The sequence below is a fragment of the Cebus imitator genome, unplaced genomic scaffold (assembly GCF_001604975.1).
Source record: "Cebus imitator isolate Cc_AM_T3 unplaced genomic scaffold, Cebus_imitator-1.0 Scaffold651, whole genome shotgun sequence".
In the NCBI taxonomy this organism is placed as follows: Eukaryota; Metazoa; Chordata; class Mammalia; order Primates; family Cebidae; genus Cebus; species Cebus imitator.
Window position 1 is genome coordinate 94,131 of NW_016107966.1, and position 13,999 is coordinate 108,129.

A 13,999-nucleotide genomic window follows, 5' to 3' on the forward strand; every position below is an offset into this window, starting at 1 on the left:
TTTTTTTTTTTTAGAGACAGAGTCTGTCTCAGTCACCTAGGCTTGAGTGCCGTGGCACAATCATAGCTCACTGCAGCCTCCAACTCCTGGCTCAAGTGATCCTACTGCCTCAGCCTCCTGAGTAGCTGGGACTGAAGGTGCTCACCATGCCTGGCTAATGTTTTAAAATTTTTTAGTAGAGACAAAGTATTGCTATGTTGCCCAGGGTAGTCTCAAACTCCTGGCCTCAAGCATTCCTCCCACCTTGGCCACCCAAAGTGTTGGGATTAAATATTTTATTTTATTAATTAATTTATGTATTTTTGAGATGGAGTCTCACTCTGTCACCCAGGCTGGAGCGAGACTTCGTCTCAAAAAAAAAAAGAAAATTGCAAATAGCTATAGAAAAATGGGCAAAGGATGTAATTATTAAATAGTTAAGTCACAGAACAATATAAATGTATAGTAAATAAATGAAAAAGTGTTCAGCTTCACTAATAAAGAAACGCTAATTAAAACAAGATACCATTTTGTGTCCATCAGTTTGGTAAAAATTAGAAAGATGTATAATGGGCATTCTCATATCCTGTTGGTTAAGTGTGTAAATTGGTATAGCCTTTCTGAAGGGCAACTGGGCATCATTTTAAATCAGCAATTCTACTCCTAGGTAATTATCTTTAAAAATTTTATATATATATATATACACACACATATACACACACACACACGCAGTCTCACTTTGTCACTAGGTTGGAGTGCAGTGGCGCTATCTTGCCTGTCTGCAGCCTCCGCTTCCTGGGTTTAAGCGATTCTCCTGCCTCAGCCTCCCGAGTAACTAGGATTACAGGCGCATGCCACCATGCCCAGCTAATTTTTGTATTCTTAGTAGAGTCTGAGATTCACCATGTTGATCAGGATGGTCTTGATCTCTTGATCTCGTGATACGCCCACCTTGGCCTCCCAAAGTGCTGGGATTACAGGTGTGAGCTACCGAGCCCAGCATATTTTTAAGTGATCATTTCTGAGATCAGCAATGTATTGAAAACCTTAAGCAACTCCCTTTCTGGGAATTTTCCTTCAGGAGGTGACGAGGTATGTGCATGTATAAGGATCTTTGATGCTTATTTCAGCATTGCTTATAATTAAAGGGGGAAAAAAACAAATGTTCAAATGATTGACTCAGTGTGGTGTGTGTGTAAAGTAGAACCGGCCATGCTCAGTGACTCACACCTGTAAATCCCAGCACTTTGGGAGGTTGAGCCAGGTGGACCACTTAAGCCCAGGAGTTCGAGACCAGCCTGGGCAACATGGTGAAACCCCACCTCACAAAAAGTTCAAAAATTAGCTGGGTATGGTGGTGTATGCTTGTCATCGTAGCTACTGGGGAGGCTGAGGTGGGAGGATCAATTGAGCCCAGAAGGTCAAAGCTGCAGTGAGCCGTGATTGTGCCACTGCATTCCAACTTGGGTGATAAAGCAAGACCTTATCTCAGTCCATCAATCAGTCAATCAGTAGTCAAATATTATCTAGTCATTACAAATGATGATATAGCTCTGTATTGATGAAAGATGTTCATCTAAAAGAAAAGTAACATTATAAAGATTTTAATGAAAACTATAAGAGTAAATTCCAGAATATAAAGTGGTATTGGGGTGGTGAGGTTATGGTTCATTTTTGTTTTATATTAAGTAATTTATTTTCTAATTTTTCTTCTAAGGTCATTGATTATTTGTGTAGTTTTAAAAACCCCACCAATATAACAATTTTATTTAATGTTGAATTTTGAATCAGTTCTTTTTGTTATAATTTAGAAGATAAATTCTTGTATTCAAGGGAACAACTTTAAAATTTAGATTTGTTATGGTTTTAGCTGTTGAAAGATTGCTGACATATTAAAAATATGATTTCCTTATTTATAGTGGGAAAGTAAAACTGTCCTGCGCAATGAGCCTTTGGTTTTAGAGGGAGGCTATGAAAACTGGCTCCTTTGCTATCCCCAGTATACAACAAATGCTAAGGTCACTCCACCCCCACGACGCCAGAATGAAGAGGTGTCTATCTCATGTATGTATGTGAAAGTTTTTGTTTAAAATTGCTTTGGTAAAATATACTTTAAAATTATGTTTTCACGGAAACATTCTTGGTTGTGTGTGCATTTGTCCTATTAAAGAGCAGTTTGTTTTCAGGCATAAAAATATAAGCCTGGAAGTTCACATTTTCTTTGACTGTTGTAATTGTCATCTCACTTATTTTGCATTTAATTATTACATTAATGTGCATGAGAAATGTAAGTACTGTTTATGGGTTTGCTATTCTTAAAAAACATTTTTATTTTTGGAATTTTAGTGGATTTTACTTATCCTTCATTGGAAGAATCAATTCCTTCTAAACCCACTGCACAGATGTCACCTCTACCTGTAGAAGTAGATGAAAATATTGAATTGATAAGTGATCAAAATGAGAGAATGGGACCACTGAATATATCAACTCCAGTTGAACCAGTTGCTGCTTCTAAATCTGATGTTTCACCCGTAATTCAGCCAGTGCCTAGTATAAAGAACGTTCCACAGGTATGTTCTTGATTTTCACTTTATTCTCTCTTTTGCTTTAATATTAAATACATAGTGTAGCTGGTCACGGTGGCTCACGCTTATAATCCCAGAACTTTGGGAGGCTGGGACGGGTGGGTCACCTGAGGTCAGGAGTTCAAGACCAGCCTGGCCAACATGGTGAAACCCCATCTCTACTAAAAATACAAAAAATGGCTGGGCTTGATGGCAGGCGACTGTAATCCCAGCTGTTTGGGAGGCTGAGGCATTAGAATTGTTTGAACCCGGAAGGTGGAGGTTGCAGTGAGTTGAGATTGCACCACTGCACTCCAGCCTGGGTGACAGCAAGACTCTGTCTCCAAAAAAAAAAAAAAAAGACGTAGAATTTTAATAATCTTTAACATCTTAGAAAAAAGTATCAATGAGAAGAATGTATGTTTTGACATATTTTTTGTTTAAAAATTTTTCATCATAATTCAGTGTTACCACCACATCTATGTTAGAGTAGATAATTCAAAGGATTTCAAAGCCAGCTGGTAATCCATTTGCTACAGACAGTGCCAATAAACATTGCATACCACAGTGAATTAGTATAGCCCTTTTGGGATATTTTAGGATTATAATTTGACCCATAGTATTTTCCTAAATAGCTTGGCTTACATATGGTAGGTATGTGATGTCAGTATTTTGGTTTTAAAATAATAGTTTAGTTCAATTTCCTTAGAATTTCACACACAAATAACAGGCTTGTTTAATGATAATCATTTAAAGGTTTTTAAATAACCAAGATGTTACAATAAAAAAAGTTTAGTTTTTATTTCCTTTATTTGGTTTTATTTAAAGAGAGGTTAACTAATGCCCCCCTTCTGTGCATTTCCCAGTAACACTTTTTAGCATTCATTTTTAATTTTTCCCCAGATATATTTAAAATAGTATTTCACATTTAAAGTGGATGACATCTGATTTGTGGAGCCAGTTGTGAATAGAAAATCTGGTAATTTTTTTTTATAAACTGAAGTGGTTCATGTCTTCATTTTTAAGATCTTTTGGTATTGCAGAATAAATTGCAGACTATTAGACAACTTTTCTTAAAGGGTAAATTTAGGAAATTCTAAAAAGAACTTATGTTATTGCATTTCCTTTCAACTTAATCTATTTAAACCCTAATCCTTTTGTGTCCCAGCATAACTTTATGAGATATATACAGTTTTTCAGACATATTTTGAGATCTTCTATATAAAAGACAGCATGAGGGCTGGGTATGGTGGCTCATACCTGTAATCCCAACACTTTGGGAGGCAGAGGCGGGCGGATCACCTGAGATCAGGAGTTTGAGACCAGCCTGGCCAACATGGTGAAACCCCATCTCTATTAAAAATACAAAATTTAGCCAGGCGTGGTGGTGCATACCTGCAGTCCCAGCTACTCAGGAGACTGAGGCAGGAGAATCAGTTGAATCTGCGAAGCAAGTTTGCAGTGAGGCGAGATTGAGCTATTGCACTCCAGCCTGGGTGACAGAATGAGACTCCATCTCAGAAAAAAAAAAAAAAAGACAGCATGAAAGTTTAGATTCTTCTGATGTTTAGTAGGAGAGATCTGTGTAAACAGCCACAGCATAAGGCAGAGTATCATAATTGCTCTACAAGCCATTGGAGCACAGGTCAAGGAGAATATTTTAGCTGAGAAGATCAAGGATATCTTCATGGAAGAGATAGTATTTTATCTGGGCTTTAAGAATAGGAGTTGAGGATAGAAGAAGCAAGTAGAAAATTGTAGGACCAAAGGCACAGAGCATTCTTTGGGGCCAGTGAACAGTTGTGTTTTTTTTGGGACGGAGTTTCACTCTTGTTGCCCAGGCTGGAGAGCAATGGGGTGATTCAGCTCACCACAACCTCTGCCTCCTGGGTTCAAGCATTTCTCCTGCCTCAGCTCCTGAGTAGCTGGGATTAAAGGCATGCAGCACCATGCCTGGTTAATTTTGCATTTTTAGTAGAAACAAGATTTCTCCATGTTGGTCGGGCTGGTCTCGAACTCCTCAGGTGTTCCACCTGCCTCGGCCTCCCAGAGTGCTGGGATTACAGGCGTGAGCCATTGGCCCTGGCCTAGTGAACAGTTTTAACATATGTAGGTGCTAGTCTCTGTTGGAGAGAGGAAGTTATGATAGTAGATAAGATTAGAAGGATGGACAAGAATCATCAAGAGAGACTTGAATCAAATTTGAATTTCATCTTCTAGGCCCAAGGAACCATTGAAGAATTTTAAACTTGTGAGTAACATGATCATAACTGTGCTTTTAAGATTAAGGAAAAATAGATCAAGCCACCAAAATGTAAATGGAAACAGTATTTATTTTTGTTTCTGTTCCACCTCATATTGTTAACTTCATCCCCATAGTGGTTCTTCTTACCTTATTCTCAGATACATGTAGAAAAAAAGACAGGATTTTTTTTTAAGAGGCAGAAAGAGAAGTAAACAAATAATTTTTTTTTTTTTTTTTAATATGGAGTATTGCTCTTGTCACCCGGCTGGAGTGCAGTGGCACAATCTCTGCTCACTGTAGCCTCCGCCTCCTGGGTTCAAGCAATTCTCCAGCTTCAGCCTCCCGAGTAGCTGGGATTACAGGCACCCACCACCACGCCTGGCTAATTTTTATATTTTTAGTAGACACAGGGTTTTACCATGTTGGCCAGGCTGGTCCTGACCTGAGGTGATTTGCCTGCCTCAGCCTCCCAAAGTGTTGGGGTTACAGGCGTGAGCCACTGCACCCAGCCAATAAATTATTTTTTTCTACTAACTTCTTTGTTTTCTTTTTTGAAGACAGGGTATCGCTCTCTCGTTCAGGCTAGAATGCAGTGGCACGATCACAGCTCACTGCAGCCTCAACTTCTTGGGTTCAAGCAATCCTCCCACCTGAGCCTCCTGAGTAGCTGGGATTATAAGCACATGCCACCACGTTGGGCTAATTTTTGTATTTTTTGTAGAGACAAGGTTTTGCCATGTTGCCCAGGCTGGTCTTGAACTCCTATCCTTAAGTGATCCACCTGCCTTGGCTTCCCAAAGTGCTGGGATTACAGGCTTGAGTCACCGCACCCAGCAACTTGTTTTCTAGTAGATGAACATAAATTAGTTTTGTAAGAACACTGTGTAGATTGTTATTGGCAGATATTGTTGTAGGTTTTTATTTTTGTTCCAGTACAGAATATTTGCAAGAAATGATGTTAGGGTCACATCTTAAAATGATGTAATGTTAATATGTTGTTAATTTGAGGTAGTAAACATTTAACTCATTAAATCAGAAACTTAGGTAGTTTATTACTCAACTTGAAGGAAAACAGTATTTTACCTCCTGTAAAAGTTGTTAGGGAAGATTGCATTTGTTCCCTCAGTAACATAGTTATTAACTGTGTCAGGCACAGTTTCTATCCTTTTAGAGCTTATATTCTAGGAGGGAAGAAAGATTTTTAACAAGTAATTACAATTATTTGATCAGATTTCCAACAGAGGGAGAAGAATAAGGTATTATAAAAGCATATATCAGGGGACTTGGCTAGGTTCTAGGAATCCGGGAAGTCTTTTCAGAGGGAGAGATGTGTAAGCCAAGATCTAATGTGGGCATTATCTAGATGAAGAGCTGATAGACAGACCTAAGTTGGGAAGGAGCATAGCATCTTTGAAGAATTTTTTTTTTTAAGTTTTTTTTTTTTTTTTTTTTTTTTTTTTTTTTTTTTTTTTTTTTTGAGTCAGAGTTTCGCTCTTGTTGCCCAGGCTGGAGTAACAAGATATTGGCGTGGATTGGCTCACTGCAACCTCCGCCTCCCAGGTTCAGGGGATTCTCTTGCCTCAGGCTCCCAAGTAGCTGGGATTACAGGCATGTACCACCACACCCAGCTATGTATTTTTAGTAGAGACAGGGTTTCACCATGTTGGTCAGGGCTGGTCTTGAACTCCCAACCTCAGGTGATCCACCCACCTCAGCCTCCCAGAGTGCTAGGATTACAGGTGTGAGCCATGGTCAGATTTTTCTTTTAAATGGCAAGTATGGCTGGTATACATAGCCATATGACTGGAGAAAGAGGCAGATGTAAGACCACACATGGCCGTACAGGCTGTACTAAAGATTTTAGATATAATGAGAGCACAATGGGTAGCAAATTAAAATAAGGATTTAAGCAGGAGAGAAAATGGTCAAATTTGTTTTAAAATGAATATGCTGGCTATAATGTGGAAAAACAGATTGGGGGGTGGAGCCAAGAGAAGAGATGGGCAACTAGTTGAAAGCTATGCTGTAGTCCTGGTGAGAGAGGAGGTTGGCATGGTCTTGGCTTGTGGCAGAAGAGATGGAGGGACAGATATAGGAGGAAAATTATCAGCATGCAGAAGGATATGGGAAGAACGTTAAGGGACTCAGGTTTTTGATTTGTGCAACTATTGGGAGAGTAGGTAACATCCATGAAATTAGGACCATGTTTGTGGGGGTGGTGGGGGAATCGTGAATCCATTTTGGCTATATGAGGTTTGAGGTATATGTATTGACACTCAAATGGAGATATTGGGTAGGTATTTGGATATCTGGAAGTGGAACTTACGTTTAGGTAGGCCCTGGTCTAGGTTTTATGTTTTGGAATGAAGATATTTGAAACTCTTTTGTATATAAAACACTCAAGAAAAATTAAAAGTGTTGAATCAGGAGGACCTAAGTGCCAATGATGTTTAATATCTCCCATTCAAGTTCTGTTTTATGAGAAATCTTGACAGTGAGTACTTAACAAATGGATGTACTGACAGATGTTGTCTCCACAAAGTGACACTTCTTTTATCACAACTTTATCTCAAGAACTGAGGTTTTTGTCCTGATTTTTGACAAAAATGTTTTGCTCTGGTTTTGTTGCTCTAGATTGATCGTACTAAAAAACCAGCAGTCAAATTGCCTGAAGAGCATAGAATAAAATCTGAAAGTACAAATCATGAGCAACCATCTCCTCAGAATGGAAAAGTTATTCCTGATCGTTCCACCAAGCCAGTAGTTTCCTCTCCAACTCTCTTGTTAACAGATGAAGAAAAGGCTCGTATTCATGCAGAAACTGCTCTTCTAATGGAGAAAAACAAACAAGAAAAAGAACTTCGGGAAAGGCAGCAAGAGGAACAGAAAGAGAAACTGAAGAGAGAGGAACAAGAACAGAAAGCCAAAAAGAAACAAGACGCTGAAGAAAATGAAATTACAGAGAAGCAACAAAAAGCAAAAGAAGAAATAGAGAAGAAGGAAGGTGAGCAGGCCAAGAAAGAAGATAAAGAAACCTCAGCAAAGAGGGGCAAAGAAATAACAGGAGTAAAAAGACAAAGTAAAAGTGAACATGAAACTTCTGATGCCAAGAAATCTGTAGAAGATAGGGGGAAAAGGTGTCCAACCCCGGAAGTACAGAAAAAGTCAACAGGAGATGTGCCCCATATATCTGCGACAGGGGATTCCGGTTCAGGCAAGGTAAGCAGCAACAGTACAAATTGCCAGTGAAGATATGATAACACCAGTGGCATTCTTCCAAAAAAAGGACAGGCATTTCAAATAGTCTTTTCATGGGGGATAGAATGTACTGATCTATCCACATTTGCTCACCTATGTTCCTTTGAGGCCAGTGCCATACAGTGCCATTCATAAACAATCATTTATGAAATGATTGGTTGGGAATGAAATTGCTTTTTGTATATTGCATCTATAAAATGCAGTATATTTCAAATAATTGAGATAAATAGCTACATTCTTCATTTTTATGTTTGATGTATGATCATGGAAAGACTACAGTAAAATATAATCTCCTTCTCAGTATAGAGGAACTAGATGCCAATATTTGTATGATAGAGTTTATATCTGCTTAGAATATATCCAAAATCAGTGACATCTAAATGACCCAACGTTTATCTTTGCATATAATGATTTTTTTGGTCAGATCTGTGTCATTTTGTTTCTTATCTATTCAAATAATATTGGCAAATAACCCAATTAATTTTGCCCCTGGCTTCACACCCAAAATTGATTCCCATAGTTTTAGGGGACATTATTATTGTTCAATCTCTAATAATGCCATGCTTTTCTATTTTTCTTCATTATGGCATCAATAATGTCTTTTTCTTTTGAACGCCGAATATACGTTTGTAATAGCAAGAACAGTTATAGTGTTTTTTACATATATATAAATGCAAAAAACATTTTTAGTAGTGTGAAAATGACTTCTAATGGAAGGCGGGATACTATTTTTACAGAACATCAATTTCTTTCTTTTGTTTTTTTTTAAGAGACGGGTTTTACCATGTTGATCAGGCTGGTCTCAAACTCCTGACCTCAGGTGATCCACCCACCTCAGCCTCCCAAAGTTCTGGGAATACAAGCACGAGCCACCGTGCCCAGCCCCAGAACGTCAATTTCTGTACTTCTCAAACACAATAAAGGCTTGTTACCAAAATTAACAATTCATAGTCAAGCTACTTGTATCCAGGGAAGATCTGCTAACCTCTGCTATTAAAAAAGATAGCTTCCATCCAAAAACCTTCTTAACACTCCGCATTGGGAATATGAAGCCCATGTATTAAAACCCTCTAACTTTATTCACAGGAGGATCAAACATGTGAGCTGTTATTTAACATACAATTTAAGTATTATTCATTGAGTAGCTACTATATATAGCCAAGTATTTTCAGTACATTATCTTATTTACTGCTAATGCTAATCCCATATGGTATTCAATTTACAAGTGAAACTGAAGCTTAGAGGTTAAGTATTTGCCTAAGATCACATAGGCAGTGAGATTCCAAAGCTACTTCCTTTCCATCTTGCTATACTAGAGGCATGCAGTCTTTAGAACTTAAATCATTCATATTTGTGGAGTCATTTAGTATATAGGTGCCAAATATTCCTACACATCTAAGTAAAGATTACATTCCTTGTGTGCTCCTTTTAAAAGTAGGAGAAATATGTAATTTATTCTAGAATAAATTTTGTTAAAAGTTTCACTAATTTAAAAAAGTTTTTAGTAGAGTTATTTTAAAATAAGATATAAAACTAAAGTTTTTAAAAAGAATCTATGAGGTTATAAGAAGACATAAATATGGATTTTGTATTTTTGACTATAGGTCTGTATAAAATTCTTAATTTCTTCATTCTCTTGAATATAAATTTTTTGAAGCACAACTGCTTTCAACGTAGCCAAAATCATAATAATATTTAAATAAAAGAATAATGTTCTAATGAGGTCATGGTGATTATACATTAATGATCAACATTTTATACTCTGCCATGTAGTATGAACCAGTGCTTCACAGTCCAACTTGATTTTTATCTTTTTTTCTTCACTGATTCATCAGTGTTGTTTAGTTTTTTAAGTATTTGGAATGTGACAATAAAATACCATAAACTTTTCAGAGGTCTCCTTTTACATTTTCAGTCTCATAGATTTGGTTGTGTTAGCTAGTAGCTTTATTTTGGGAGGAGAGTTAGAGTTTTCTTTCACTAATGTAATTTTAATAATTTTACAGCCATTTAAGGTTAAAGGACAACCAGAAAGTGGAATTCTAAGGACAGGAACTTTTAGAGAGGATACAGACGATACCGAAAGAAATAAAGTAAGTAGTTCATTGAGGGGAAAAACTGGAATAAAAACCAAACATGGATTATAACTATCTGATTATCTGACATTGTCATCCTCTGTCATGAGATCTACAGTGTAATGGGATCTTTGCCATCTTTGGTAGCTGTTTTTTTGCTTGTTTTTACATGATCAATCCATTTATATGCTAAAGGAAATAGAGTTTGTCTTCCTATTTAAAGTTTGACAGCATATTCTATTTTATGAAAGTAAAAAATATTTAGGCCTTACCATATGATCTAGCAATTCTATTTCAAGGTATATACCCAAAAGGATTGCAAACAAGAAGTATTTGTGCCACCTGTTCTTAGCAGTATTATTCATAATAGCTGAAAAATGGAAGCAACTCGAATGTCCAACAGCAGGTGACTGCATAAACAAATGTGATATGTACATACAATGGAATATTATTCAACCTTAAAAAGGAAGGAAATTTTGACACATTACAACATGGATGAACCTTGAGGTCATTTGCTAAGTGAAATAAGCCAGTTACAGGATAAATACTGAATGATTCCAATTCTCTGAGGTTTGTGAAGTAGGCAAATTTATGTAGACAGAAAGTAGAATGGTGGTTGTCATAGCTGGGGAAAGGGGAAATGGGGAGTTATTGTTCAGAAGGTACAGAGTTTCAGTTTTGCAAGATGGAAAGAGTTCTGGAGATTGTTGGCACAGCAATATACTTAATGTCACTAACCAGTGCACCTAAAAACTGTTAAGATGGTAAATTTTATGTTATGTGTATGTCATCATAATTTTTAAAATACATAGGCTTTGTATAAGACATCTTTGCCTTTGTTTTTCTTTCAGAGCTTAATTGAGATACAATTTGCATACCATAAAATTCACCTTTTTTTCTTATTTAAAATTCACCTATTTTTAGCATGCAGTTCAGTGATTTTTTATTAATTTAGAGTTGTGAAACCATTAATACAATCCAATTTTAGAACATTGCCGTCACATCAAAAAGACCCCATGACCAATTTAGTCTACCCTAAAGCTCAGGCAACACTGAGTCTACTCTCTGTCTCCATAGATCTAACTTCTCTGGGATATATATACAGTTGTCCCTTGGTATCTGTAGATGATAGGTTCCAGGACCTCCCTACCATACCAAAATCTGAGGATGCTCAGGTCCGTTACATAAAATGGTATAGTGTTTGCATATAACTTATGTACATCCTCATATATACTTTAAATAATCTCTAGGTTACATACCTAATACAATATAAATGCTATGAAAATAGATGTTATACTGTGTTGTTTAGGGAATAATAAAAGCCTGTACATGTTCAGTACAGCCAGAATTAATTTTTTTCAAGTATTTTCAATCTGTGGGTGGTTGAATTCACAGATGCAGAACTGATGAATACAGAGGACCAACTGCATATCCAATCTAAATCTATGTGAATTTAACATGTAAAATTTTTGTTAAGTCATTCTCCTGTATTTTGCCATTGACAAAATCTGAGACCAGCCTTGGCAACATAGCAAGACCCCATTTCTCCACAGAAAGAGGAAAAAAAAGGGGCCAGGTATGGTTGCTCAGGCCTGTAATTCCAGTACTTTGGGAGCCTGAGGTAGATGGATCACTTGAGCCCCAGGAGTTCAAGACCAGCCTGGGCAATACGGCGAAACCCTGTCTTTAGAAAAAAATATAAAAAATTAGCTAGGCATGGCGGCACCTGCCTGTAGTCCCAGCCAGTCAAAAAGCTGAGGTGGGAGTATCACCTAATCCTGGGGAGATTGAGGATGCAATGAGCTGTGATCATGCTCCTGCACTCCAGCCTGGGCAACAGAGTGAGACGCTGTCTCAAACAGGAGGGAAAATGGCATAAAATATATTAAGGCCAGAATGACTGAATTCACAATTTTCTTATTTTTCACTGCAATAGTTAAAGAGCCACAGCAACAACAAATCCATTAATATTTATACAAAAAATGTCCATTAACTACAGAAGTCAAATGATTTATAGAATTTGTTTAGGTCTAAGATGAACTCCCTCCCATACCAAAATCTGAGGATGCCCAGAATTTGTCACCCAGGCAGGAGTACAGTGGTGTGATCATAGCTCACTTGACTTCCTGGGCTCAAGCCTTGACCTGGACTCAAGGGATCCTCCCACCTCAGCCTCCAGAGTAGCTAGGACCACAGGTGCAAGCCACCAGGCCTGGCTGGGGTGTTTTTGTTTTTGTTTTTGTTTTTGTTTTTTTGTTTTGGAGTCTCGCTTTGTTGCCCAGGCTTGATTGCAGTGGCATGAACTCAGGTCACTTTAACCTCCACCTCTCAGGTTTAAGGGACTTGAGCATCCTCAGATTTTGGTATGGGAGGGAGGTCCTGGAACCAATCATTAAATGTAACACATAACCCATTAAAACCATGTTATGTAAGAATGAGAAAATGGACTTTAAAGACTAGGGGCAAGGATGGGAGGGGGGGCAAGGGATAAAAGACTAGAAATAGGGTGCAGTGTATACTGCTCAGGTGATGGGTGCACTAAAATCTCACAAATCACCACTAAAGAACTTAGTAATAGGCGGGCATGGTGGCTAACGCCTATAATGCCAGCATTTTGGGAGGCAAAGGCGGGAGGACCATTTGAGATCAGGAGTTTGAGACCAGCCTGGCCAACATGGTGAAACCCTGTCTCTACTAAAAATACAAAAAGTAGCCAGGTGTAGTAGCTTGTCCCTGTAGTCCCAGCTACTTGGGAGGATGAGGCAGGAGAACCACTTGAAACCAGGAGGTGGAGGTTGCAGTGAGCTAAGATCGTGCTATTGCACTCCAGCCTGGGCAACAGAGTGAGACTCCATATGAAAAAAAACCAAACAAAATTAGATTGTAACCAAGTATCACCTGTACCCCAATAACCTATGGAAAAATAAAAATAGAGAAAAAATAAAACCATGTTACGTTTTATTGATGTTCTTCTAAGAACAAAAAATGAAATTTCTTAAGATATGTAAGCCTGACAAAGATTAAGAATTTCAGCCCTAGTCAAACAGCAGTGCTCCAAAAGTGAAACTCAAGAGAGCTGAAAATGAGTTAACAATAAGAGAAAATGAAGAGAGAGATATACATATACATGCCTTCTCTTCTGACATTATTCTGTTCCTTTTAGATGGAAGGAGTAGGGATTAGATGACTGGAACTACAAAGTGAAGACTAAAAACTAAAAAATACAAAGTTAAAATGGAGGTTTGCAGTTATTCCTACTGGACCTGACATTTTAAGCAGGGCTTCACGCCAGCCACAGCCAATGTCTTTGGCAACAATGAAAGGAAAGCAAAAGTTGTCCTTGTTGGCCACCTGCCATCTTGCCCCATCTCTGCCCTTCAGGAAGCAACAGTATTGAATATATCTTCTGGCTGTCTTAAATGTCATGCTGTATAATCCACCCTACGTTCATTCTATGTAAAATGCCACATACAAGTATTGATTAAATAACATTTTAAAGTAATTGTCAGATATTAAGAAGGCCCAGCCTTCTCAAGATTTACTCACCACTAAAGCTTACAGTATTTGCTAAACAACTACTGTCTCTCTAGCACTGTGCTAAATGCTTGAGGGTAGTGTTTTTAAAATCTATAAGGTCATCATCAGTGCGAGTACAAGCCCAGGTGTGGTGGCACGTGCCTGCAGACCCAGCTACTTGGGAGACTGAGGCAGGAGAATCATTTGTGCCAAGGGTTCAAGAACAGCCTTGGCAATATAGTGAAACCCTATCTCTAAAAATTTTTTAAATGATATTTGCAAACATTTTCTCCCAATATGTGGCTTATATTTTCATTTTCTTTTTTTTTTTTTTTTTTTTTTGAGATGGAGTCTTGCTCTGT

At 37.8% G+C, this 13,999-nt stretch overlaps 1 protein-coding gene across 3 annotated transcripts in view; it reads left to right on the top strand.

Annotated features, from left to right (window-relative positions):
- Nucleotides 1–13,999, top strand: part of USP8 (ubiquitin specific peptidase 8) — an 80,146-nt gene that overhangs the window by 54,305 nt on the left and 11,842 nt on the right. For all 3 annotated transcript variants that reach the window (XM_017517881.2, XM_017517882.2, XM_037734665.1), the window contains exons 9-12: nt 1,899–2,043; nt 2,326–2,549; nt 7,423–8,007; nt 10,053–10,139. In XM_017517881.2, the coding sequence (XP_017373370.1) occupies nt 1,899–2,043; nt 2,326–2,549; nt 7,423–8,007; nt 10,053–10,139 (1,041 nt within the window). The remainder of the gene's footprint in view (nt 1–1,898; nt 2,044–2,325; nt 2,550–7,422; nt 8,008–10,052; nt 10,140–13,999) is intronic.